Genomic DNA, 22,712 nt, shown 5'->3' with positions numbered 1-22,712 from the left:
TGACCCTCGGTGACTTCCGGTGTGCCCGAGAAGCGCCGAAGGTCCTCCCACCATTTTCACTCCGGCGTATAAACGCACGTAAACGTTGTCTATTGCTGGAAAAAACTATTGTTTGTGCATAATAAGCTCGAAAAAGTGAATTTGTTCTTGTCGTCAAGGATTGTGTGTGAATCCCCCGGAATCATGAACGGTACAATGGCGATGGTGAGTGTATTGTCATTTTAGTTTTGTCATTTGCGATTTGGGTTGCTTTGGCGGACGAGGTTTTTGGACATTTTGTTGGGGATTCATCATGGCCGATTTTGTGTTCATTGAACTTCCTCGCAAGTTGGCCAATTGTTCACCTCATTCCCACGATAATTCGGGTGTCTCATTCATTATTCGTATGCCACATTATTTTGTTGTCATTTTATAGAGCAATTTTCAATCAAATGCATTAGTTGGATTCCTCTCGCTGGGATTTGTGTTGTGGGTTGAGGTTATTGATTTTCTCAATCTGTAATTTGTGCGTCCGAGGCTATTGATTGGCCAGTGGGAAGATTCAATTTATTTTATGGCCGTTGGTAATGGAAAATCACGTCAGTTATGATTTTTTTTTGCATTTTACAAGGAAGATATTCAATAGTTTATTGGGGAAATTTTTTAATTGCTTAAATTGTGCACTCGATAGAAGAGTGAATACGTTAAGATTATTCCTGTTGAATATGACATACTCTCGACAATAAGGATTTATTCAACAGGAAAGTACAAAGACATTTCGTGCTAGAAATTTTCGCTTGAATAAAAATTTCCTGACGAGCTCTTTTAAAATTCATGTTTATCATAATTTCAATTGGCCGATCTCCACCCCAATTAACCCTCGTTTCATCTACAATTTCATTTCAGGCAACTCCACCTCAAAACAACATGGAGCCACCGATGAAGAAGGCCCGCGTAGAAGGTATATTGCTAAACCGTAAGAAATAACGTATCCACTATCGATAAAGTAGAACATGGACACATTGAATTAGAAAGTAAAAAGCATTTTTATAAGATAAACAAAAAGCGACTGTGAACGCTGCAGAGCAATTCATCAAGAATAGTCAGGTGACGTAGGATATAAGCCAAGAATTAGAGTCACTTGACCAAAAATTACACTCAAAAAGAAATGATAAAGGATATTAAAGAACTAAACTAAAAAAAAAAACGGTTGGAAGATTGGCCGTCAAAGACTAATGTATGGTTTGTCCTTCTGTTCTGAGATGTTACAGCGGAGAGAGTGACAGTACAGAATCTGTGTGGCCTACGACTGAGCTGTGATCATGAGCGTGCGCCAAACAATCTCAAAGTGAATACGCTACGCACTCGTTGATACAGAAAAAAAGATAAATTATTTTAATAATCGAGTTTATCGGTTTATAAACGAAAGTCTTTCACTCGAGGACAATAGATTTGTTCTTTTCTGACAGCTCTACGTGGTAGAATTTCAATGAGATTAGGTCAGCATTTTAGGGTAGTTTATATACTCATTTTTTTATTTTTCCCCCCTTTCATTGATTATGAGTCTCGTTTGGTCGAGAATTAGTTGTTAATTGACAAGGTATTTGATACGAGAGTGATGATGATCAATCAGACGTGGTAATGATCGTCAGGAATTGAATGTAGATTCAAAAATTAAAATTATTTGAAGAACGGTTTACTTACTACGACACCTAACCTCTAAATTCACAATTTATTCAATTTCCTTTTTCATTGTCGAAATCCATATACATTTGTGGGGCAGTCGTGACCCTATATCAGTCTCAAATGAAGTCAGTATTAATGAATCTTCTAATGCTCAATCAAAAACGTACTTCATTGCAGGGAAAAAAATCAAACTGCCAACTTAACGTCAAATTCCTGTCAATTTCTCGACGAACATCACTACGAGTCTGACATTATCACTTCCCAAACCCTTCAACGAGACTCTTAGTCAGTGAAATTACTGGCGACAACTGACCCCTAATCTAAATTGAAAGTCCCGAACAGGTGAGTTCGAATTGCAAGGAGACCTCCTCCAAAGAGAACACCCTCAGGCAAAAATCCTAGCGGAGGATAAAATTACTCCGTGTTTTGTCGTTTTTCTTTGTGCTTCCAGATAAATCGTCTCACCAAGTTTCTCTATCTCTCTGGCGGATATAACCCCCAAATGCGAAATAATTTAGTGAGTGAGCACACGAGGCCCACATAATCGAACAGTTAAGCCGGTTTAGGCGTATTCACAGAGGTCAGAGTGTCAATAGAACATTAACAAAACGTCAATGATGATGACACTATGAAAAATTGTCAGGGAATTAATCAACGACAAATATCAAAGAAATAGTTATGAACGTATTTTCTGATTTCTGTTGCAGAGACTAGCTGATGCACTCGTGTTTATGAAATATTAATATCGATTTTAAAAAATATTTTGAGGATATATTAATTATGTGTCCAATATCGCAGGTGAATTGCCATTAAACGCGTCTGTACGTACGTTATTTAAGGCCCAGATGGAGGTTCCAAAGATTACTCTTCCCCTACCAACTTAATAGTCCATGTTTCCAACCCTTTGAAGGTGGTGGACAATGGTCGAGGAATTGCGTCACTCGGTGGGATTTATTTCCCTCCAAATGAACAAATAGATCGTGGAAAACTCACCTAATTATTAGACAAGTTTTTTTATCACAATGTCGTAAGCATTTGATGGAAATTGAGAAAATATGATGTAAGATCGGATGTTTAGTTTGGGCTGAGTATTTGCGATTAAATAATTCGTTTATCTGTGGATTCATCCGTCATGTTGAGTCGAGTTGGGAGGGGATGGTTGGAAACTCCATCCGGGCTTTAAACTCGTGAATTACATTATTTTCATGATTAATAATAATTTTTAACATTTTTTTAATTTTTACTACTCAATCGGGTGTCACTTGACTGTTTTAATTTCTTTAAACTTACAGTGATACAACGGATGAGATCCGGCTCTGGGAGCTGCTGCACGGCAACGATAACTGTCTTATTTCAACCCCCTTGTCCTTGTTGATAAAAAAATAAATTTTAATTATCAAAGATTGATTAGAGTTGTTCGTCGAGACATCTGTTAGTGGTTATACGTTGAGAATTGTGGGAATAATTCTTTAACTGTTGAATTATAACGGGCATTTCAATCCTCCAACCCCCTTGCAATTCTTCTCTGAATGACAATAAGACTGTTCGTCCAGCATGTCTTCATCATCACATGAGAGCATTAGATTTTCAATTGGGAATTATTTTGATATGGTTTCGAAGGTGGTTAGCGTGATGGTGGAGATATTCGAAGGTTTTATGGTGACGATTGTTTGTTAATTTGATATTTCTTCGCAGGAAATGCTGGGGAATTCCTACCTGGACCCATTTATGACCTCAATCAGACTGGGCAAGTTGTGGCTGGTAAGTTATTGCTGGGTTTTTTGCTTTTTTCTGCATGATGACCTCCATTGTCCTAATCTAATCTCACTTCCAAGTCTGATCTTTCACGTTAATTTTTCAATTTGAATTCCAATTGTTGAAGGTCAGATTAAAGACTTAAATGTTTTGTCGAAAATGACGTCATGAATATAAAAAAAAATGATGTAAATAATATGAATTGGTGATAACTTTTGTCGAGACACATCGATTGAAGTGATATCGACAGTTTGTCTCCAAAAATTCGTGAGCTTTTGCTGATAAGATCTGAACTTTCAATAATTATCAATGGATTCTCGGACTTTTGTTGAACAACTTGAGAGATTTTTTTCTGCATTTTTTAAGGCCCTGGAGCCAAGTATCTCACTCTGCCTGGTATCCTCGGTGCTGGACTACCGAAAATATCGACTGAACAGCAGGATGCTGTCAACAAGGCGAAGAAGTACGCCATGGAGCAGAGCATCAAGATGGTTTTGATGAAACAGACACTCGCTCACCAGCAACAGGTATGAATCATAGAATCTATCATTCAGAAATTCAAGTCCTATCCTCCTTACATGAGAATCACCTTATTCAGTTGAACCTCTCACTGGAGATCGTATATTCAACCTAAATTATCTATAAACCTCATTGATGTTGACAAGAAATATTGAGCAACAAAACGTGTCTCTGAAAAAAATGTCAAAAAAATACTCTGTCAACGTTAGAAGTCACTTTAAATCGTTGAAAATTGACAATATTCTGACAGGTTTATTTTTTCTCCCTGCAGAAGAATAAGTTGGTCCTCCGGCAGCAAGTTTTATTGTTAATGTGCAGGTCAGTGTGAGTGTGTGTCCTCAGATAATATTTTCGTCTCGCAAAAGTAAGATTATTAAAAGCAAAAATACATTTTTCCGTTCGATTGGAAGAATTTATTTTTTAATATTGGAAATGTCATTGGTGGAAACTGAACTGTAACTTCACGAGATTGGTTCCACTACATGAAACGGAGGACAACAACAAAGTAAAGTTTATACTCAATTATAAAATATTCATTTTTTTCATTCGTCGATTTATTCAATGACACAACAATACCTGACCTGGAGCTAATGTCACCAAGAGAGCACGAAGTAGTTATCAATTTATCTAATATCTCAGGACTAAGAATCCATTCTAACCTACAATATCCTCAGATATTCTCAATGAAGAATTAATGAGCAAATACGAAACTGGAAGAAGACCTCCCTATAAGACAGTCCCATTGCATAAATCAAAAATTTTAGAAAAAATATCAATGAAAGGATTTTGTTCCAGCAAATGGCTAGCCAGCGGAATCAGGTACAGAGGCAGCAGGCCCTCGCCCTCATGTGCAGGTACGTTCATTATTCCTTTAATTATCACAGCATCAAGACCCTGGTGACCTCCCTGCCGATAATTCCTGCCTCGAGTCCTGTCCACAAGTCGTAAAAAAATTCTTCGTATTTTCCTAACCTCAAAATTCACGAGATTAATCTGATTTAATCGTGTAAATCCAGGGTCTACGTGGGGAGCATAAGCTTCGAGCTGAAGGAAGATACAATTCGTCAGGCCTTTCTGCCCTTCGGACCCATCAAGTCCATCAATATGTCATGGGATCCAGTGACACAGAAGCACAAGGGTTTCGCGTTTGTTGAGTACGAGATACCAGAGGCTGCGCAGCTCGCTTTGGAGCAGATGAATGGAGTTATGATTGGTGGGAGAAATATCAAGGTAGCTGGACGCACTCATGTTACGATCCCTCCAACATCCCGAGATCCTTCCTTATCTCCCGAGGTCTGCATGAATTTATTGTTATCAATTTTTTGTTTATTCTAACCTCATTGATTTTTCGCATCATCTACGGCTGACCCTTTTCCTCATACTCAACGTCGCAAGTTTACCACAAGCTTTACAAAAAATGCAGCAAAAAATTAAAACAATGGTTTCAGGTTGTTGGGCGTCCATCCAATATGCCCCAAGCCCAATCAGTTATCGACGAAATAACCGAGGAGAGCAAGCACTACAATCGCATTTACATCGCTTCTATTCATCAAGACCTAACAGAGGAGGACATAAAATCAGTGTTCGAGGCATTTGGCCCAATTACCTATTGCAAATTGGCCCAGGGTAGTTCACCCCACAGACACAAGGGTTATGGTTTCATTGAGTATGAGACAATGCAATCAGCACTTGAGGCCATTTCCTCTATGAATCTCTTCGACCTTGGGGGACAGTATCTGCGAGTTGGACGGGCAATAACCCCGCCCAATGCACTGATGGGACCTCCCACTGGTAGTAGCATGATGCCAACAGCTGCTGCTGTTGCTGCTGCTGCTGCGACAGCTAAAATTCAGGCGATGGACGCGGTTGCCAGCAATGCAGTTGCCCTTGGGCTCACAAAACTTGGAGCTAGTGCATCTCCCATCTTGAATACGAGTGAGTGCAGTCGATAGGAGGAGAAAACATATTTTTTTTAGTTAATTCATTTTTTGAATTTTTAAAATCTCGTTTAAGTTAGAAACAAGTAATTCTAAGGGAAAATGCCATATGGTATTGTTTGTAGATAATTAGATTTCCCTCATAAAATTTCTAATAATGTTTTTCCCTCAAACCCCTCGGTATCGAGATAACTTGACATTTTAAAATATTAAAAAGACTGCGTTACGCAAATTTTCTATTTATCGAAGGGACAAGTTGTCAATTAGGTTTTCAATTTTTTTTTTAGCTCTCCCAGGCATCGTTAGACCAACAGTGACTTCAACGACAGTAATGGCACCTCCAACAGTAGCAACAGTGGCTCCAATAATTCCTCCCCCTGGAATTGCAATTCCCCAGACACTTGCTCGTCCACCAGCGATCATTCAGCCTATTCCGGGGCAAACTGTCATCATTCCACCAGCTGCTGCCGTGCCTCCAGTTGTTGCTACACCCGTGGTAAGTGAATACCAAGACAATATCATTTTTTTTATCAGAATTTTTTTTTCAAGCGAAATTAATTGAAAGAAATAATTTTGTTAGGTTCCAGTCAGCACTCCACCAGTAACTGACATTAACAGACGAGCCCAGGAACAGGCAGCCCACCAGAAGCAACAGGAGGAGCTCCAGAAGAAGCTCCTGGAGGAGACAGAGCCCCAGACACTCCAACAACAGGAGAATATGTCGATAAAGGGGCAGAGTGCTCGTCACCTTGTGATGCAGAAGCTGATGAGAAAAGTTGAGTCTCGAGTGGTTATTCTCAGAAATATGGTTGCACCAGAAGATGTCGATGAGAGCCTCCAAGAGGAGATTCAAGACGAGTGCTCGAAATTCGGTGTCGTCGAGAGAGTTATTATTTATAATGAGAGACAGTCAGAGGACGACGAAGATGCCGAGGTCATTGTGAAGATTTTCGTTGAATTTTCACAAATGAGTGGTGAGTTGAATTTACATTTTTTTCACGCCTTCACGAAATACAATTTCGTTTTAATAAATAATTTTCCAACAAAATTATATTTTTTGTACTACTTCATACTTGAAAAAAAATTTATAATTATTTCAGAGGCAGAAAGAGCGAGGGATTCATTGAACGGTCGTTACTTCGGCGGTAGACTAGTGAAAGGAGAATTATACGACCAAGCCCTTTTCGACCATAGTGATTACTCAGGCTGAATAATTTCTGAGTAATTAAAATCCTTATCAAATTAATTAGAAATAGTTGACGTTTTTTTTTCCTATGGAAGAAATACTCTCTGGAGTAGCGGACGAAGCTGGGAAATTCCCAAGTGTAAAAAGAGTCGGAGCTAATATACTTGTAAAAAACGATTATGCAGACTCACTACTGCTTGTCAGAAGTGAAAGACAATTTCTATCAACAAAATGATTGATTCGTTCATGTTTATGTATTTCGTTTGAATGGAGTTAGATCTCGTATCTTGGAATTCATGTGGAACGATTGACGATAAAAAAAAAACTCACTTACTATCCGTCGGTAAAAACGGACTCTCAAACTGTTATGGAACATTAAAAATGATTAAATATTTAATAATAATAATAATTGAATATTTAATGTTAAGGGACAATGAAAGCAAGTGGGCAGAGATGGATCAAGATGATGAGGTCATTGTAGTGAATTCATTCTATTATAATAAATATTTACAATTTTTATAATACAGTGTGAATTAATCACCCAACATTCTCAATTATCTCTCTAATTTCACACTGACTTTTCCTAATTCTAGTCTATGCTTTTTTCTCTTGGTCATTTTTCAAATAGGCCTGACCAAAGTCCTTGTACTCGTCGTAAGTGGGAAAACTCTCGAAGCCAGTCTTCTCCTTGGGAGTCTCCAGGCTGATCCCTTTCTCCTCAGCATAAAGCTTCTCCAGGGCAGCGGCATTCTTCTTCTTCAACAGCATCAACTCGTAGTTCTTGTTGACTTCCTCCTCACTCGGTGGCTGGCGTCTTCTGTACCTCAGCCAAGCCTCCCACTCTGCTGGTAGCTCCTGCTCGAAATTCTCCGCCTCACGAGGAATGAAGGAGCGTCCCTTTGTGCCCTTCGCCTCTGGGTCCTCGTAGTACTTTGTTCCATTGTAATCCTTACCCACTAGCTTTCTTCTACTCAACCGGGGCTTGAACGAGGCTATGAAGTTGCGCAGGACTTGCAGGAATAGTCGCCTTTCCTCAGGCATTTTGTCAGGGTTACTGAATCGTGAGAATTAACGGAAGTGGGCTATTTAGGATCTCTATATTTTTTAATTTATGTTTATTGGATACATAAATGCACCGTGGGAGTCGGTAACGAATTAAGCAAAAAGAAATTCGTACTTTTTTTATGGAACATGTCTAATGTCTTTCTAGAACATAACCTTAAAATCAAAATGATCATTTTCGTACGCGAAAAAACACGACAACAACGCAATGACAACTGAAGAAACTGTCTAGAATCACCTCTTCAAGTGGATTATTTGCTAGGGCTTCCTGCATCATGTTTGATCTATCAATCATACTTAAATGTCTTCATTCGCCTGAAATTTCCGGTTTTTTGGGGCCCTAATTTGTTTGTCAAATATCAGGGAAGATATAGTTCAAAACCCGGGTCTAAAATTATTAAAAAAAAAAATGAAACGTTAGTCAATGAACAGACGGTGAATCGGAAAAATTCCCGACCCCCTCGGAGAAAACCCCTTAATCCTGCTCAGCCCCCAAGAACCCTAAAATCATATCCAACAATTCCCTTCGCCCCCAGGAATCTACTTCATCACCTCGAACAAACCACCGTCGCCGCAAACCTCAACCCCTGCTCAGTTGACTCGATCAACCCCCACCGGATTACGGAGGGCTTCTCTTGCACTTCTCTCAAGTCCATCCTAATTAAATATCTCCACTTACCCCTAGCTTCCGCAGAATTGCCCAGAAATCCCGTAAGACCAGTCCAGAGGATGGGCTCTTTGGACCAGACAACAAAACCCCCAAAACCTCCTCACGATACTACTCTCTCGCCAGCCAGCGCCTCCTGTGGCCGACACCGTGCCTACGTCACGGCCTAGAGGCGTGGTGGTACACATTAGTGTGTGCAAAATTAAAATGGCCGCAGACGAGACAGACATGCAACTGTAGTCGGACTTTTTTTCACCGGTCGTTTATTAATCCCTATCGATAAAAATCCCCTAAAATAAAGTTATCCGCCTCCCCTCAATCGTGTAGATCAGCCCCTCGTCGGTCTAGTGACAGTGTTCAGGTTTTCATCAGCCCTCAGCGCGGATTTTCGTGATTGTCGTGAGGTTTTTTGGTGCAGTGAAAGCTGGCGAGTTACCCTCAACACTGGGAAACATCCTGCATACGAGGCGAGTAACAACTCCATCATCAACATGAACAAATTAATCATCAATCAAACGACATTTATCAACATTGACCATTGTTCACGGTGAATCGAGCATGTGCATGTAGCAATCGATTTAATAATGTGGTTAGCGAGGTGGGGTCGTGGACTGGAAAAAAATACGAGAGGGCTTATTGGAGCAAGAGGACGCGCCCGTCGGTCGTTTCCTACGATTAATAATATTCTGTTTATCTTGTGATGGACTTTTCAGTTCGTCGCTGTTTTTTCCCATCGCTCTGGGGTGCACTGTCTCGTGTCAGGGACTATTGGGGACAGGGGAAAGTGTGATACACCCAGAGATGATGCTGATGATGATGGCCACTTGTCAATTGGTGTCACCTGTCGATTTGTTTTTCCTGGTGATGGCTTTTTTTTCCTCAGTCAGTGCTCTACATTTCGGAGGGATCTCTTCCATTTGGGGGTGACATACGGTTTTGGGGGGGAATTTATTTTATTTTGTTTTTTTCTCCTCCTCGAGACGTCCCCCCCAGAGCTCGGGGAGAAATTGGTCACGTGTGACGTTTATGGGCAGTCATCGACTATCGTTACTTTGTTGTGTCTTAATTATGCGTTACGGTGCTTGATCATTCTGGCTGTATGACTGCAATGCACGCGAGGGTAAAGAGAACATGGCATCACAGTTGCATCTCGGAGTGGTGAGTCAGTGAACTGACGGGGAATTTTGTTGGAAAATTTCTGCTAGGGGCGGGGAGGGGGTCGTACTGGATGAGAAAAACATTTGGGTTTCGGTCGTTTTTTGAGGTTAGGGACTGGGTTGACGTTCATTTGGGCGGGGGACGTTTGATCGGGACATAGTCACGTGGGAGGAGAATTCTTTTTATTTAACGGAGATGATTAGCGGAATTTTATGTACTATCAACATTGATTGCACCTGAATTTTGCTGGAGTCTTGAGTTATACGCTGTGGTTATTTGATAAATTTAGTGAATTTCATTACTGGGATTAAGGTGTTGTGAAAGACTTCTTGTGTGAGTTTTGTTCATTCTAGTCGACTAATGTGATTGACATAATTTTTTAAACTGAAAATATGTTGAAAATGGCAGAGTGAATGTTCGAGATTTTTTTCCAACGCAAAAATAAGTCTTCGAGCTTCAAAATGACTCCTGACTCGCCCAAATCGCATCATTCGTTCTACAGATATTTAAATTTGCGAACTATCATCTCAATTACTTTCAATTTTTTTGTTTCTCCCGGAGAACTTGATCTTTCCATTATGTAATTCTCAAGTTTACGGCTTGAGGTGACACGATGGCCTTCAGTTCTCGCATTAATTCGCCAAGAATTTTGCATTTTCTTCATTTCAGGAATTTAAAATAACGAAATTGTTTATTATCCTGAGAAATGGGGACAATATTTTTCTTCATTCGTGTAACACGACATGAATCATTCCACAAAATGGGTCGTTATGAAAGACTCAGTTATCTCATGCCTTATTGTTTTATCTCTTTATCAAATTCACCTGTTATCGAGGATGATGATATCAGAAGCACGTGAGGAATTCATTCACTTTCTCATTTCGTGTTCAACACCTCAATGATGAAATTCCTCATAACTTAAGCACTGCTTAATTCTCATTGTTGTGAAATACTGAAAAAACGAGATGGGAAGATAGACAAAAATGAACATTATTATTATTTAATATTATTCAGATTTTTAATCCAAGTAAAAATTTATAATTTTATCTTGAAAGATCTTGGAAAAGAAATGTTGGGATTTTTGTCGAGCTGAATTTTGTATGTCTGACAATTAGCCTATTGATTTCTTACGATTGGCCATAATTCCGCCATTTTTGTAGCAAAGAAAATGGTGACACCAGTTGAATTCCCCAATGAAATATGTACCAAGTACTTCCTCATAAAAAAATCACCTCTCTATTGCAGGACGTTGAAACACAGCCAGTCGAGCAAGTCACAATGGACCAATTAAGGGATTTCCTCGACCTAACCACCCCCCACCCTCTGAATTATTAAACCGTCCACTAGAATAATATCAAGATGCGGGAGATATCCACAGTTCTTCCCCCGTGTCTGGGGGTCTGAGCCTCCCATATGCTCTGGTTTTGAACGGCTCAAACTGGGAGATGTGAATGACAGACCACCCCTGCCTTTCTTTCTAACGAAATAAGAAAAAAAAAAGCGAAAATGTCGTTCTTATCAAACTTAAAAAAGGCGTTCCACTTCGGTGGAAACGATGCCAAGAAGAAGAAGTTGTACAACAACATAAAAATGGACTGCGATCCAACGGAATATTGGGACATGATTGGTGAGCTTGGAGACGGTGCTTTTGGAAAAGTTTACAAAGCCCAGAACAAGCAGACGCAGCAGCTGGCTGCTGCCAAGATGTGTGCATTAGAGGGTGAAGACGATCTCAGTGACTTCATGATTGAAATTGACATTCTTTCCGAGTTCAAGCATCCCAATGTTGTTGAACTACATGAGGCATACTTCGACGATGGAAAACTCTGGATGTTGATTGAGTATTGCGATGGTGGAGCCGTTGACTCCATAATGGTGGAGCTGGAGAAGCCGTTGACTGAGTCGCAGATTGCTTATGTCTGTCAGCAGATGACCGAGGGACTGGCCTTCTTGCACAAGGCCAGGGTCATTCACAGGGACCTCAAGGCGGGGAATGTTTTGCTTACAATGGCTGGCGGAGTCAAGCTGGGTGAATATTATTGTTTATTACTAGTCATATATATATATTTTTTTCGACTTCATGGTAAAAGGGACCTCTTTTTTTACTCGTCAACTTTCAATGAATGATTTAATCGCACAGCCGATTTTGGAGTGTCAGCCAAGAACAAACACACCCTCCAGAAGCACGACACATTCATTGGCACCCCGTACTGGATGGCGCCGGAAGTCGTCCTCTGCGAGACCTTCAGAGACAATCCTTACGACTTCAAGGTCAGTGCAAGTACACCATGATTTCTCGATTGACTCGATCGAGAAATTAATCGAGAGCATTAATGAAAGTGAGTCTATTGGAAAGCCAGTGAAACTCGAGATTCTAACGAATGAAACATTCACGGGAATAGATATTTAGTTTATGTAATTGGAATTTTTATTTCCATCTGAAAGTGCATTGAAAATCATTTTTTTATATAAAAAGAAATTACTTTCTTGTCAGATGCAATCAAAATTCAATTTAATTCAATTCGTGATAAACGAGAACTTTACTAGTTTCCATTAGGAATTTTTTGTAAAAGAAAAATCTCCAAAAATTCCTGGAACATACAACAAATAAAAACACCCCATGTAAATGCACAGGTGGATATTTGGTCTCTGGGAATAACTCTCATAGAATTCGCTCAAATGGAGCCCCCTAACCACGAGATGTCGCCCATGCGAGTCCTCCTGAAGATTCAGAAAAGTGATCCGCCAAAGCTCGAACATCCTGGTAAATGGAGCAAAGATTTCAATGATTTCATAGCCAAAGCCCTCATCAAAGACCCCACCGCCCGACCAACCGCCGACGATCTCCTGAAGCATCCCTTCATAAATCGCACACTCGATTCAAAGTCCATCAGGGATCTTCTCCTGGAGTACAAGGCCGACGTTGTGGAGGAAGAGCTAGTCGACGAGGAGGCTGAGGTGAGTTTGTCTTTCATTCACATTATCATTGCATTTCGATAGAAGGAATTATCGACTCATTGTCATCTATCGATCGATAGCTACATTCAACTACTGAACACAATTCCCAGGGATATAACATCACGTTTCCCGCACGTTCTGTCATTTAATTTTCCAATGAAAATGAAATATCAGGATCACAACGATCGCTCTTTCACTCTAGCCTTTATCCTCAGTGTCTGAATATGCAGAACGTTTAGATCATTTGCATCATCAGCATGCTAGGGAAGATTATTGATTAAACCGGTGATATGAGGACGATGAAATATTGATTAGGCATTTTGTAACAGTATTTTGGTGTTACAACGATGTGAGGGAGTCACCCAAATTTAGAGTCAGTATCGATTTTTTTTTTCACAGAGGAAATCCAAGGTTTTATACTCAGGGATTTTTATGTCAGTGAGCACGATATCAGTGTAAACAATCAATTATTTGAAGTATGAAGGGATTCCCTCACATATAGGGACTCATTTTACAAGTAAAATATACTTTAATACCAGTGATTACTAGACAAGTACTAGACTTGATCGAATTTACCAACTAAATTGTGTCCGTCGATTATTTTACACGCTTGCACAATAAATAGAAGGCCAAAAAGGCGAAAAAACACAGGGAACAGTATCAGCGGATTGGTAAGCTGCTCCCGCGACAACAATACATAGCATCCCTATTAAAAAAACCATTTTACTTCATAACCACGCCTTGTCTTGGAGGTTTTGACTGACAGATCCTTCAATTTTTGTTCACATTTATTTCCCCTAATTCATGGAAATTTTCCATTGAAATGTTTTTATCTGTGCATTTGTGATGTAAATGATGCATAAAATACAATTTTTCAAATTAATTGCAACCTGTAATTGAATCAAAGGTCTTGCCAGTAGATTGTCAAATATGGTAGATTGTTACATTCGTTCGATTGTTGACACAATGACTGGGGGTTATTGTACGTTGGATGGGGAATATAATGTGAATGTACTGTTGTAACGTTTCAATATTTGGCTGTGCATGCGGCTCTCCTGGGCCTCGCCAGCCCCATCACCCGTTCGAGTGTCAGGTTAGTGGTTTGCTTGGTAATGTTGAGGAGTTCCTGTCAAGTGAAAATTGTTTTTCATGAAAATATCCTCATTTGTTAGTCATTAATGATAAGCAGCAGGTTCAATTGGTCAGAGGAATTTGTGAAAAAAAGAGAAACTAGAATGAACTCCCACGTCATGATGGACATGAATAATAATGAATCATTGCCCGGACGATGAACATCTGGTGTCTTGGAAGACATTGACAGACGTGAAACTCTCTTTTGGATTTCCATTTTTTTTTGCTAATTCCAATGATTATTTATATCATTCCTGTGCCTTTTAATGACTGAAAAAATGTTTTTTTTTCTTCAAATTGTGAACAGTTGAATGATTTTACGTGAAAATTTGTTTTTTCAAGTTGAGTACGTCACAGGGGGGATTTTATTTTGCACTTTAGGGTCAGCAGACAATTTTATTCCCATTTCTACACATCTTTTTACTCACAAAAACCCAATCATGCTGTTCATTTTTAAAGAATGAAGTTAGGTAAGGGGTCAAATTGACAGATTATTTCGCTTCTTTCTGTTCTTTCCAGTCTTCAATTTCTGTTTCATAAATCAGTTATTGGATATGTAGCTTGTTTTCATGTTCGGCATAATGAATGTGTGATGGAGATGTCAGGGATTATAATTGAATTGGGGGATATTATTTCAGGAGCAGCGCACGTCGCAGCTGCCCCTGGAGTTGGACCAACTCGGAGATGACTCTACGTCTATACGCAGCGACACTGAAGTCAGAAGTAAGCTTTCATTTTATTTATTAACGAAGATTCAAGATAATAGAGATTATTGCTAAATATCCCTGGACGCGTAAAAATGTGCCTAGTAAATAACTGTCCTTCCGGTGTTGATGGGACAATTCCTCCACCACTGACACCTCATTTTGGACTTACAGTTGCAGATAAGGATGGTGTGTCGCCCGATCAACCCAAGAAGGAGGAGAGCAATAAACGTGAGATCAATCGTGAGGGCGAGAAGGAGGAGAAGAACAAGAAACTGAGGAAGACCGAGTCTAGGGAGAATATTCCACAGTCTATGGAGAAGAAACCTGTGAGTTACTATAAAAAATAGAAAAAAAAAATATTTTCATTTGAATGATTTCCAATTAGTACTGTTACTGTAATATCTCTCAGGCCCCTAAACCTCCTTCATCGAGTGATACAAATGAACGTCGAGGCTCTCGTGAGAAGGGTCCAGCCCCACCACCTCCAGCTGTACGTCAGAACAGTAAAAATGAAGATTCAGAAATTACTCCGAAGCCTATTGACAAGACCAGTGCCATGGAAATTGTGCCCTCGGTCTTGGGGAAGGACGAGGCACCCCTGGATATACCCCCGACCCCTGAGAATCATGTTAATGCTGCACCTTCGGTGGCAAGTCTCAAGAAATTACAGGAAAAAGTACCGGCTGTGATGGAGGGTAAGGGGGTGGTGGAGAAGGAGAATGTGCCAATCAGACCGAAATCTACGGAGGTTGGTAAGGGTCTTGGTAATCAGCTGAGCTTGGAGGAGAAGAGGAAGTCTGCTCCGCCAAAACCAGAGGCCAGTGAGGAGAAAAAGTCAAGCTACAGGAAGCAAAGCTCCCTGGAGGAGAAGAGAGGGTGAGTTGTTGGGTTTTAAAATTGAAAGAGTGAAATTTTTTGGTCTTTTCATTGTGAAATCGTCACAAGAGGGGATTGTTTTGATTCAGTAACCTATAAATATTACAAAAAAAATTGAAATTCACTCTGCCAGTCTCGTGACATTTTCTCCTGAACCTTCTGATCTCATGGCAAGTCTCCCCTCAAATATGTCAACAGTGAATCAAACGACCAAAAAAAACCCTTTGCCTTTCTTTACCTCCACCAATTTCAGCAGTCAATTTACTCCAATAATTTAAGTCTCTTAAAAATATCCCGCAGGTCCACCCAAGACCACCCTCGCGACCAGCATTCCCCTCAGGACCGCAAATCTCTGGAAGCGAAGCGTCGCTCAGTGGAGGAGAAGCTGAACGCAGTCCTGGAAAAGCGAATCTCCATGGGTCCAGACAGATATCCCGAGCCTATAAAACCCCCGGAAAAGCCCTTGAAGTCGCTTTCCACCGAGAATATTCAATCCGACTACACCAAGACTGAAATAACAAAGAGCCGAAGTGTTGACTCATCCCAAGTCGACTCCCTAGATGTATCCCCCAACCCCCAGCTAAAGCTCCCCAAGGACACAGTTGATCGTAGCTCAACAGATCCAGTGCTGAACGTCTCCGTGATAACTTCAACTCCTGTGCGAGCTCGCAGTAAGTCAGGTGATAACGATGTGGTAGTTATAACAAAAAGTCCAGAAGTAGATCAACGTTCGTCATCAACAACAGTGAGAATAACCTCAGATTCACCAGATCCATCAAACAGTTTGGCCTCGAATATAAGCCAGGTGACAGTAGTTACAACTCACCCACCTGTTCTGATAGACGCTGCCTCGCCCCCACCTCCTCGTCGTACATCCCCCACCTCAGAAGTGGTGATAGTTGCCAACGAGACCAACAAAACTCAAGTCAACGAGTCATCGACAGATGACGATGGCTTCACAAGTTTGGATTCCCTGGAGTACACACCCCAGGAGCAGCCAATAGTAATCACTGAGACACCCAAGTGCATTGGAAAGAAGTTGGACGAGTCAGAGGTGGTGATTGTGACACCAATAGTCGATGAACTTGCTGATACAAGTCACGTGTCAGTGGTGACTGTTGGCGATGAGCAGGAGGAGGTGAAGGACTCGTCGGTGATGAGTAAGAGAAGTATGAGGAGATCGTCGCAGAGTGACAGTGGTGATGAGACGAAGACGATGATGAAGGGTGCGATTGTGGAGGGGACAGATGCTGATGATGTGCTGGTGAGCAAAAGGATGAATGGACAGGTGAGGAGGGGTGAACAGAAGGTAAAGGATGTGAAGAAGGAGAAGAGGGTGTCACCAGACAGCTACGAGGGGTCGAGATCACAGAGTGACTCTGGCTCGACAAGATCTCATACACCCAGCAAGAGCATCGACAGGTCTGATGCTGAGTCCATATCGACGACAATCAGCCAGGACAGCAGGGGATCTAACAAGGAGAATCACGTTGGAAGGGACTCACGACAAACTGCTGAGGTGGATGACGAGGTGGTCCTGAGGAGGAAGGATTACACGAGAGAAGTACCGAGAACGCAGCGAACTAAGGAGGACATACAGATGATGAATCTTAAGAAGAAGACAAGAAAGAGAACGAGGAAGTTTGAAATTGATGGGGTTGTTGTAACAACGACAACGTCCAAGGTTATTTATGGTGATGATGAGAATGGCCGGGTGTATGACGATCAGATATTCAGGAAGCAGGAGCTCAGGGAGCTGAAGATGTTGCAGAAAATGGAGCAGAAGCAGTTTCAGGATTTGACGCAGAAAGCGCAGTTCATGAAGGATCAGCAGGAGAAGAGGTTTGAACAGGAGCGCCAGACACTGGAGAGAACAGCTGAGAGTGATCTTGATGGGCTTGGTAGACAACAGAGACAGCAGATTGAGAGGGCTGAGGGACAGCAGGAGGCGGATTTAAGGCTGGCATCCAAGAAGATTAGGATTGAACAGGAGAGGGAGCTCAAGCAGTTCAGGGAGGGCTTGAAGCAGGAGCTCAGGCTCCTGAAACAGGAGGTTGACCTCATGCCCAAGGAGAAGAGAAAGTGCACGTTCAAGGTGAAAAAAGAGAGGCTGGAGTGTGAGCACGAGGAGAGGGAGAAACTCTTCATGGAGAAGTTGAACGAGAATCATGAGACTTCCTTGAGACGATTATCTGACTCTCACAGAGAGAAAATTGCACTCATGGAGAGACAGTTCCTACAACAGAAACAGCAGCTCATGAGAGCCAGAGAGTCAGCGATTTGGGAGCAGGAGGAGAGGCAGATTCATGAAAGACAGCAACTCCTCAAGAGACAACTCAAGGATATATTCTTCCTTCAGAGACATCAGATGCTCATCAGGCATGAGAAAGAACTTGAGCAGATGAAGAGGATGAATTTGAGGAAGGAGGAGGAACTCATCAAGAGGCAAACTGTTGAGAGGAGAAATTTACCCAAGAGGATTAGGAATGAGATGAAGGCGAGGGAAGCCATGTTCAGAGAGTCCATGAGGATTTCCACTCTTAATGTTCTCATCTCGGCGCCTGATGCTGAAAGAGAGAAACTTAAGAAGTTTCAGGAGGACGAGAAGAAGAGGTACAGGGCTGAACAGCAGAGGTTTGAGCTCAAGCACAGTAGACAGTTGGAGGAGGTCAGGGCACAGAGTGATGCTACTATCAAGGAGCTTGAGCAACTGCAGAATGAGAAGAGGAAAATGCTCATGGAGTATGAGACTATGAAGCTCAAGGAACAGGAGGAGGCGTATGGGAAGGAACTCAGGGAGTGGAAGGCTCATCTTAAACCTCGCAAGCAGGTAAATCCCGGGGATGGTTGGGACTCTCGGGAGGTTGCAGGAACGTTACAAGTACTTTACACACTTTCTTTTCGAGGGCTTTTTGCGGGAAACATTGAACAGGAGATGGAGAATTTTGAGGGATAGGTGGATTTTTTTTTATTCAGAGGGCATTAACAGCAGAAGTACCGAATTTCGTGGATAGTTGCAGTTTGGCGAGAGGGGAGGGGGGGCAGTGAAGTCGGCTGAGCGGGAAAATTAGGGAATTCCCCTTTTTCATTGAGTCGCAAGAACATAGAATTTTGTTTAATTGCACTTTTGAAATTAATTTCAAGGACATATCTGTAGACAGTTGATTAATATTTGTGAGTAGAATGAGTACTTTGAGATCGACAAAAAAAAAACATTTCAAAATTCCAGAATAAATGAAAAAAACCTCAAAGTCCCTCCAAAATTTCACTAAAAATATTTTCAACGCAACCTAACTTGTTATAGAAATTAGAGACGGAGCTAGCGAGTGAAATGGATTCATTGGAGTTACGCTACAAGGATTATTTGCCATCTCGTCTGTCTCGTATATCCTTAGCTACACTCGATTACAGAATGACGGTATCAGACAAGTGGATACTGTCACCGAGACTCGCAAGATCCACACCAAATTCCCCAGTTCCCATAAGCATTCCTCGTGTCTCCCTTCGTGGTGGCTCTGACACGAGTTCCATTGGCAGTGGAACTCTGTCAAGACCACCGAGTGTTGTCTCACGTAGATAGTTTCCATTCGTCTTGTTCCAAAAAAAAAAATCATTCCATCTGTGGGTGAATTAATCTCCACAAAATATCACTGTTATTGTTTTTTTTTTCTTATTTTATCATTTTGTTGATAATGGTTTAACTTCAGGGGATCTTTTTTTTTTTGCTTTTGTGGTTGTCTAAATCTTCAATCTCAACATTACACAGCACACAATACACATTAATTGTTAAGGTATTATTATTTGTGGGAGATGAGAGGATGAGAGTGTTGGATTTAATAATGTGGATGTCGCTGATGCCTGGGTGTGGGAAGAGGTGAACTAGATTCACTCGTTCATTGTTATTTTGTGAGAATGATGGGATCATTTGTCCAGTGCTTTTTGCGTTCCCTCATGAAAACTTGACGAGTTTTATTCGGTTTTCAAAATTACGGGACAGAGGATTCCAAAAGGTTAGTCTGATATTTTCTTTTTTTTTTCTATCGAATTTGACATCCTCCCTATCGATTAATTGTTCATTGTCATTGTCGTTGCAACTTATCAGCCGAATAAGATAATCACGATTGGAAATCAATTAATCTGTTGTCCATCGCACCGGCATAATTCTGAGGTTAGGATTTTGTTATCTTGGGTGTTTGAATGTCGGTATTTTTTATCCATCCTTTTTTCTAAAAGAATGAGATGACTGACTCCATGATTTACACATCGAGAGTGGAAACATTGAAGGAATAAATGGTAAAATGAGGAAAATCCGGGATATCTGCCATTTTTAGGTTATGAAAACCTAACCTCAAATGAATAAACAACTGACCAGAAGATGGACGATGTTATTCAATAGCATCCCCCCAAATTTGGCCTTCTGCCTTTCTGACAATGAAGAACGATCCTTCTCATTAATAATTATCGACCAGCTTTGGTCATTATTCCCCACGATGTCCACCAAAAAATTGAATGAAAAAAAGGTGCAATCGTCCATCCTTTTGTCTGTATCGAACCACTAATCTGGCTATCAAACATCGAAGGCCCTAACACGTCAAGATATTTGGAAAAACAATCACATAACCTTACTCTCAACCAGTCATTTCCCTCATTAAATCATCAGTCACAATGACCAATGATTTTTCAGCGACTGGAGGAGCAATTTGCTCAACAGCTGGAGGAACAAGAGGCCATATTTGGACCAAGCGCAATGCCCCTGTGTCTCCCCTCAGATCTTCCAGACTTGACCCATCACACTGCTGGCTCAACAAGAAGTTCCCTCTCCTCAGTAAGCGAGGGATAAATAAAATGATGCGATATCGTGACTGATATTCATATTTTCCCTTCACAGGACTCACTCCAATCAACGTTACGTCCCTCCTCCCAGCATCAAAGATTTTTCCTTTGATGGAAACATATGTAGTTCACGAGAGGATCGAGTGATGTTTTTGGACTCATCCAATGATTATTATCATTTGTAACTGCTGTCGGCCATTCTTCAGCAGAATTTATTTGTATAGATGTTGTTTCATGGAAACGTTAGGTAGAAATCGTGGGATAAGAGACTATTATTAATCCGGGAAATCATATTTGTACAAAAATACAAAAAAAAAAAATCGTATGTTGGAAATCCGCCCAATTCAATGTTTAGTAATCTCTCTAGTGTAGAGATTACTGAGGTATGTACTTTATACATAAAATATGTGCAACATCGAATACAATTTTGTTGGAATTGATCTGCAAATCTGCCCATTTTTTATATTTAACATTCACTTCGTACGATATTTGCATACCAACAATTGATATATTATCAAAATGAAATTGTGCTGTGGGAGACATTCGGGAGGTTCATTCAATTTATTAAAATCAATGGGAGATTGAGGGGGTAATTACAGGGGAGGTAATTGTTTATGGAAGTTCAATAACTCTTGAAAAATTTTCAAGGCGGTAATAGCAAAGAGAATAGCTGTTGATTGATTTGCAGACAAGATCGATCACCATTCATTGTAGGTCAATTATCGCTGATACCTCGCAATGGAAGTCTGATATTAAAATTTTCATGATAACATTTTTTGTAGTGTGAAGTGAGAGCTACAAAAAGCTTAGGACAAAGATTTTTCCATCTCCTTTGGATTCGAGGATATCATTTATTCCCTGAACTTATTGAATTGCATTCAACACAGATGCAAAAAATATAATAAATAAATTATTATTCTGATAACGTGTCTCTTCGACTTGACACGATACTAATAATTATCTCCTCAATAAAATCGATAGTTGAAAGCAGCACATGAAAATAAATAAAACAAATGATAAACCGAATATATATTTTACTAAAAATATCGCCACGTTATCAGTGGAATAACCCAATTACGTAGAATCTCTTGTGTATAAAAATCGATGGAAAAGAAATCGTGATTACAGCTCTTCCATTTATAACATAACATATTCTTTTCTTTCCTGACGTATTCTGTGGGAGTAACGATTAATTTTTTTTTGTAAATAATCGACTAATTTAACGGACCCCCTGGAGTCCAATGTTTATGAATTAATATTGATTCTTTGATCGAGGCGTCGAGAAAATGTGAAATTGATAAAGTGCTGGTTTGGTGGTAACCACTGCTCTTCCATCCTGTTTTTTTTTCCAAGGATTATATTTTTATTACGCATTTCCGTTGACGAATGATGGATCAGAGGAAGTGGTTTGCTTTCTGCGGTGTGTTTAGCCAATGGCATTAATGAGAACTTTTAACGACAGACCAAAAATACTGGCATCAACCATGTGGATTTTGTTTTTGAGAGGTTTTTTCGATCTATCGAGTCCAATGCGTAAATTCAAATTATAATTCTCAGAGGCTAATTAGGGGATTTGTAGATTGATTCAATTGAATATTGTGAATTTTTTCATTTTTCCATTGTCTAATTAAAATCTGAGAATTAAAATTTTTGGGTGTTCATTATATTTTCGCATTATGTATGAATTTTTCGAAAATTCTACTGAGAAGAGTCTTTAAATTATTGTCAATCAAAATAATATCTTACGATTGAAATCCTAGAATAAAAAAAAACATTTTTAATCTGACGTTGCGTCTAACAGTCGAAAAGCAAAACCTCAGACAGAAGCAATTCACAGTAGATCGTCATTCCACTGAATTTTTTATATTAATCCACGAAATGGAATTGTTCTTGTCATAATCCTTCCCTAATGTAGATTAAACACCCATTGTTTTGTATATTTATAGCCTCGGACGGACCTGTTGACACATGATATTTTTGTTTGAAAAGTTTCAAAATTGAGTTGATGAAGAATAACCGTTGAAGGTCATCATGAATCTTTCGTCAATAAAAAAATGAGAAAGATGCATTATGCATTATTAACAATATTTCTTCAATTGTTGCTCTTGTACATAAATAATATTCCGCCGATGTACAGTGGGAAATATTGTAAAGGACTTAGTTGAGCAGTTGTGCTTATTTAATTGCATCTCCTGCTGTACATCGCCAAGACGGATGTGAGCGAATTACGATTAAAATTGAGCTGCATGTGTGTTCAG

General features: G+C 40.2%; 3 protein-coding genes across 12 annotated transcripts; 2 read left to right on the top strand and 1 right to left on the bottom strand.

The window, feature by feature from the left end:
* The first annotated feature begins 44 nt into the window (after positions 1-44).
* Positions 45-7,584, top strand: LOC135168328 (poly(U)-binding-splicing factor half pint). 4 transcript variants are annotated; one of them, XM_064132373.1, is made up of 11 exons: positions 119-204; positions 886-940; positions 1,242-1,478; positions 3,361-3,426; positions 3,787-3,947; positions 4,735-4,793; positions 4,956-5,232; positions 5,388-5,874; positions 6,164-6,372; positions 6,457-6,850; positions 6,977-7,584. In XM_064132373.1, exons 3-11 carry the CDS (start codon positions 1,469-1,471, stop codon positions 7,084-7,086), a joined length of 1,773 nt encoding a protein of 590 aa, XP_063988443.1. In that variant the 5' UTR covers positions 119-204; positions 886-940; positions 1,242-1,468; the 3' UTR covers positions 7,087-7,584. The 4 variants fall into 4 exon arrangements, with proteins under 4 accessions (XP_063988442.1, XP_063988441.1, XP_063988443.1 ...); XM_064132372.1 differs by lacking the exon at positions 1,242-1,478 and having other exon boundaries at positions 45-204; positions 4,956-5,169; XM_064132371.1 differs by lacking the exon at positions 1,242-1,478 and having other exon boundaries at positions 45-204.
* On the bottom strand, positions 7,535-8,958 carry LOC135168342 (uncharacterized protein). The gene is made up of 2 exons (XM_064132411.1): positions 8,804-8,958; positions 7,535-8,116 (listed from the first exon to the last, which is right to left on the bottom strand). Exon 2 carries the CDS (start codon positions 8,101-8,103, stop codon positions 7,657-7,659), a length of 447 nt encoding a protein of 148 aa, XP_063988481.1. The 5' UTR covers positions 8,104-8,116; positions 8,804-8,958; the 3' UTR covers positions 7,535-7,656.
* A 58-nt stretch (positions 8,959-9,016) lies between these two features.
* On the top strand, positions 9,017-20,902 carry LOC135168322 (serine/threonine-protein kinase 10). Of its 7 annotated transcripts, none has more exons than XR_010300022.1 (12): positions 9,017-9,258; positions 11,195-11,978; positions 12,090-12,220; positions 12,584-12,907; positions 13,533-13,579; positions 13,955-14,000; positions 14,677-14,761; positions 14,917-15,071; positions 15,155-15,621; positions 15,922-18,451; positions 18,926-19,631; positions 20,306-20,444. XR_010300022.1 is itself a non-coding variant. In XM_064132356.1 (12 exons), exons 2-12 carry the CDS (start codon positions 11,456-11,458, stop codon positions 20,564-20,566), a joined length of 4,515 nt encoding a protein of 1,504 aa, XP_063988426.1. In that variant the 5' UTR covers positions 9,017-9,258; positions 11,195-11,455; the 3' UTR covers positions 20,567-20,902. The 7 variants fall into 7 exon arrangements, 2 of the variants coding, with proteins under 2 accessions (XP_063988426.1, XP_063988427.1); XR_010300019.1 differs by having other exon boundaries at positions 13,946-14,000; XM_064132356.1 differs by lacking the exon at positions 18,926-19,631 and adding an exon at positions 20,510-20,902 and having other exon boundaries at positions 13,946-14,000; positions 20,306-20,446.
* Positions 20,903-22,712: the final 1,810 nt, after the last annotated feature.

This window comes from Diachasmimorpha longicaudata, chromosome 13, assembly GCF_034640455.1.
Source record: "Diachasmimorpha longicaudata isolate KC_UGA_2023 chromosome 13, iyDiaLong2, whole genome shotgun sequence".
NCBI classification, from domain to species: Eukaryota; Metazoa; Arthropoda; class Insecta; order Hymenoptera; family Braconidae; genus Diachasmimorpha; species Diachasmimorpha longicaudata.
The sequence above is the reverse complement of the archived record's forward strand: the minus strand, read 5'-3'. Positions and strand labels throughout refer to the sequence as shown.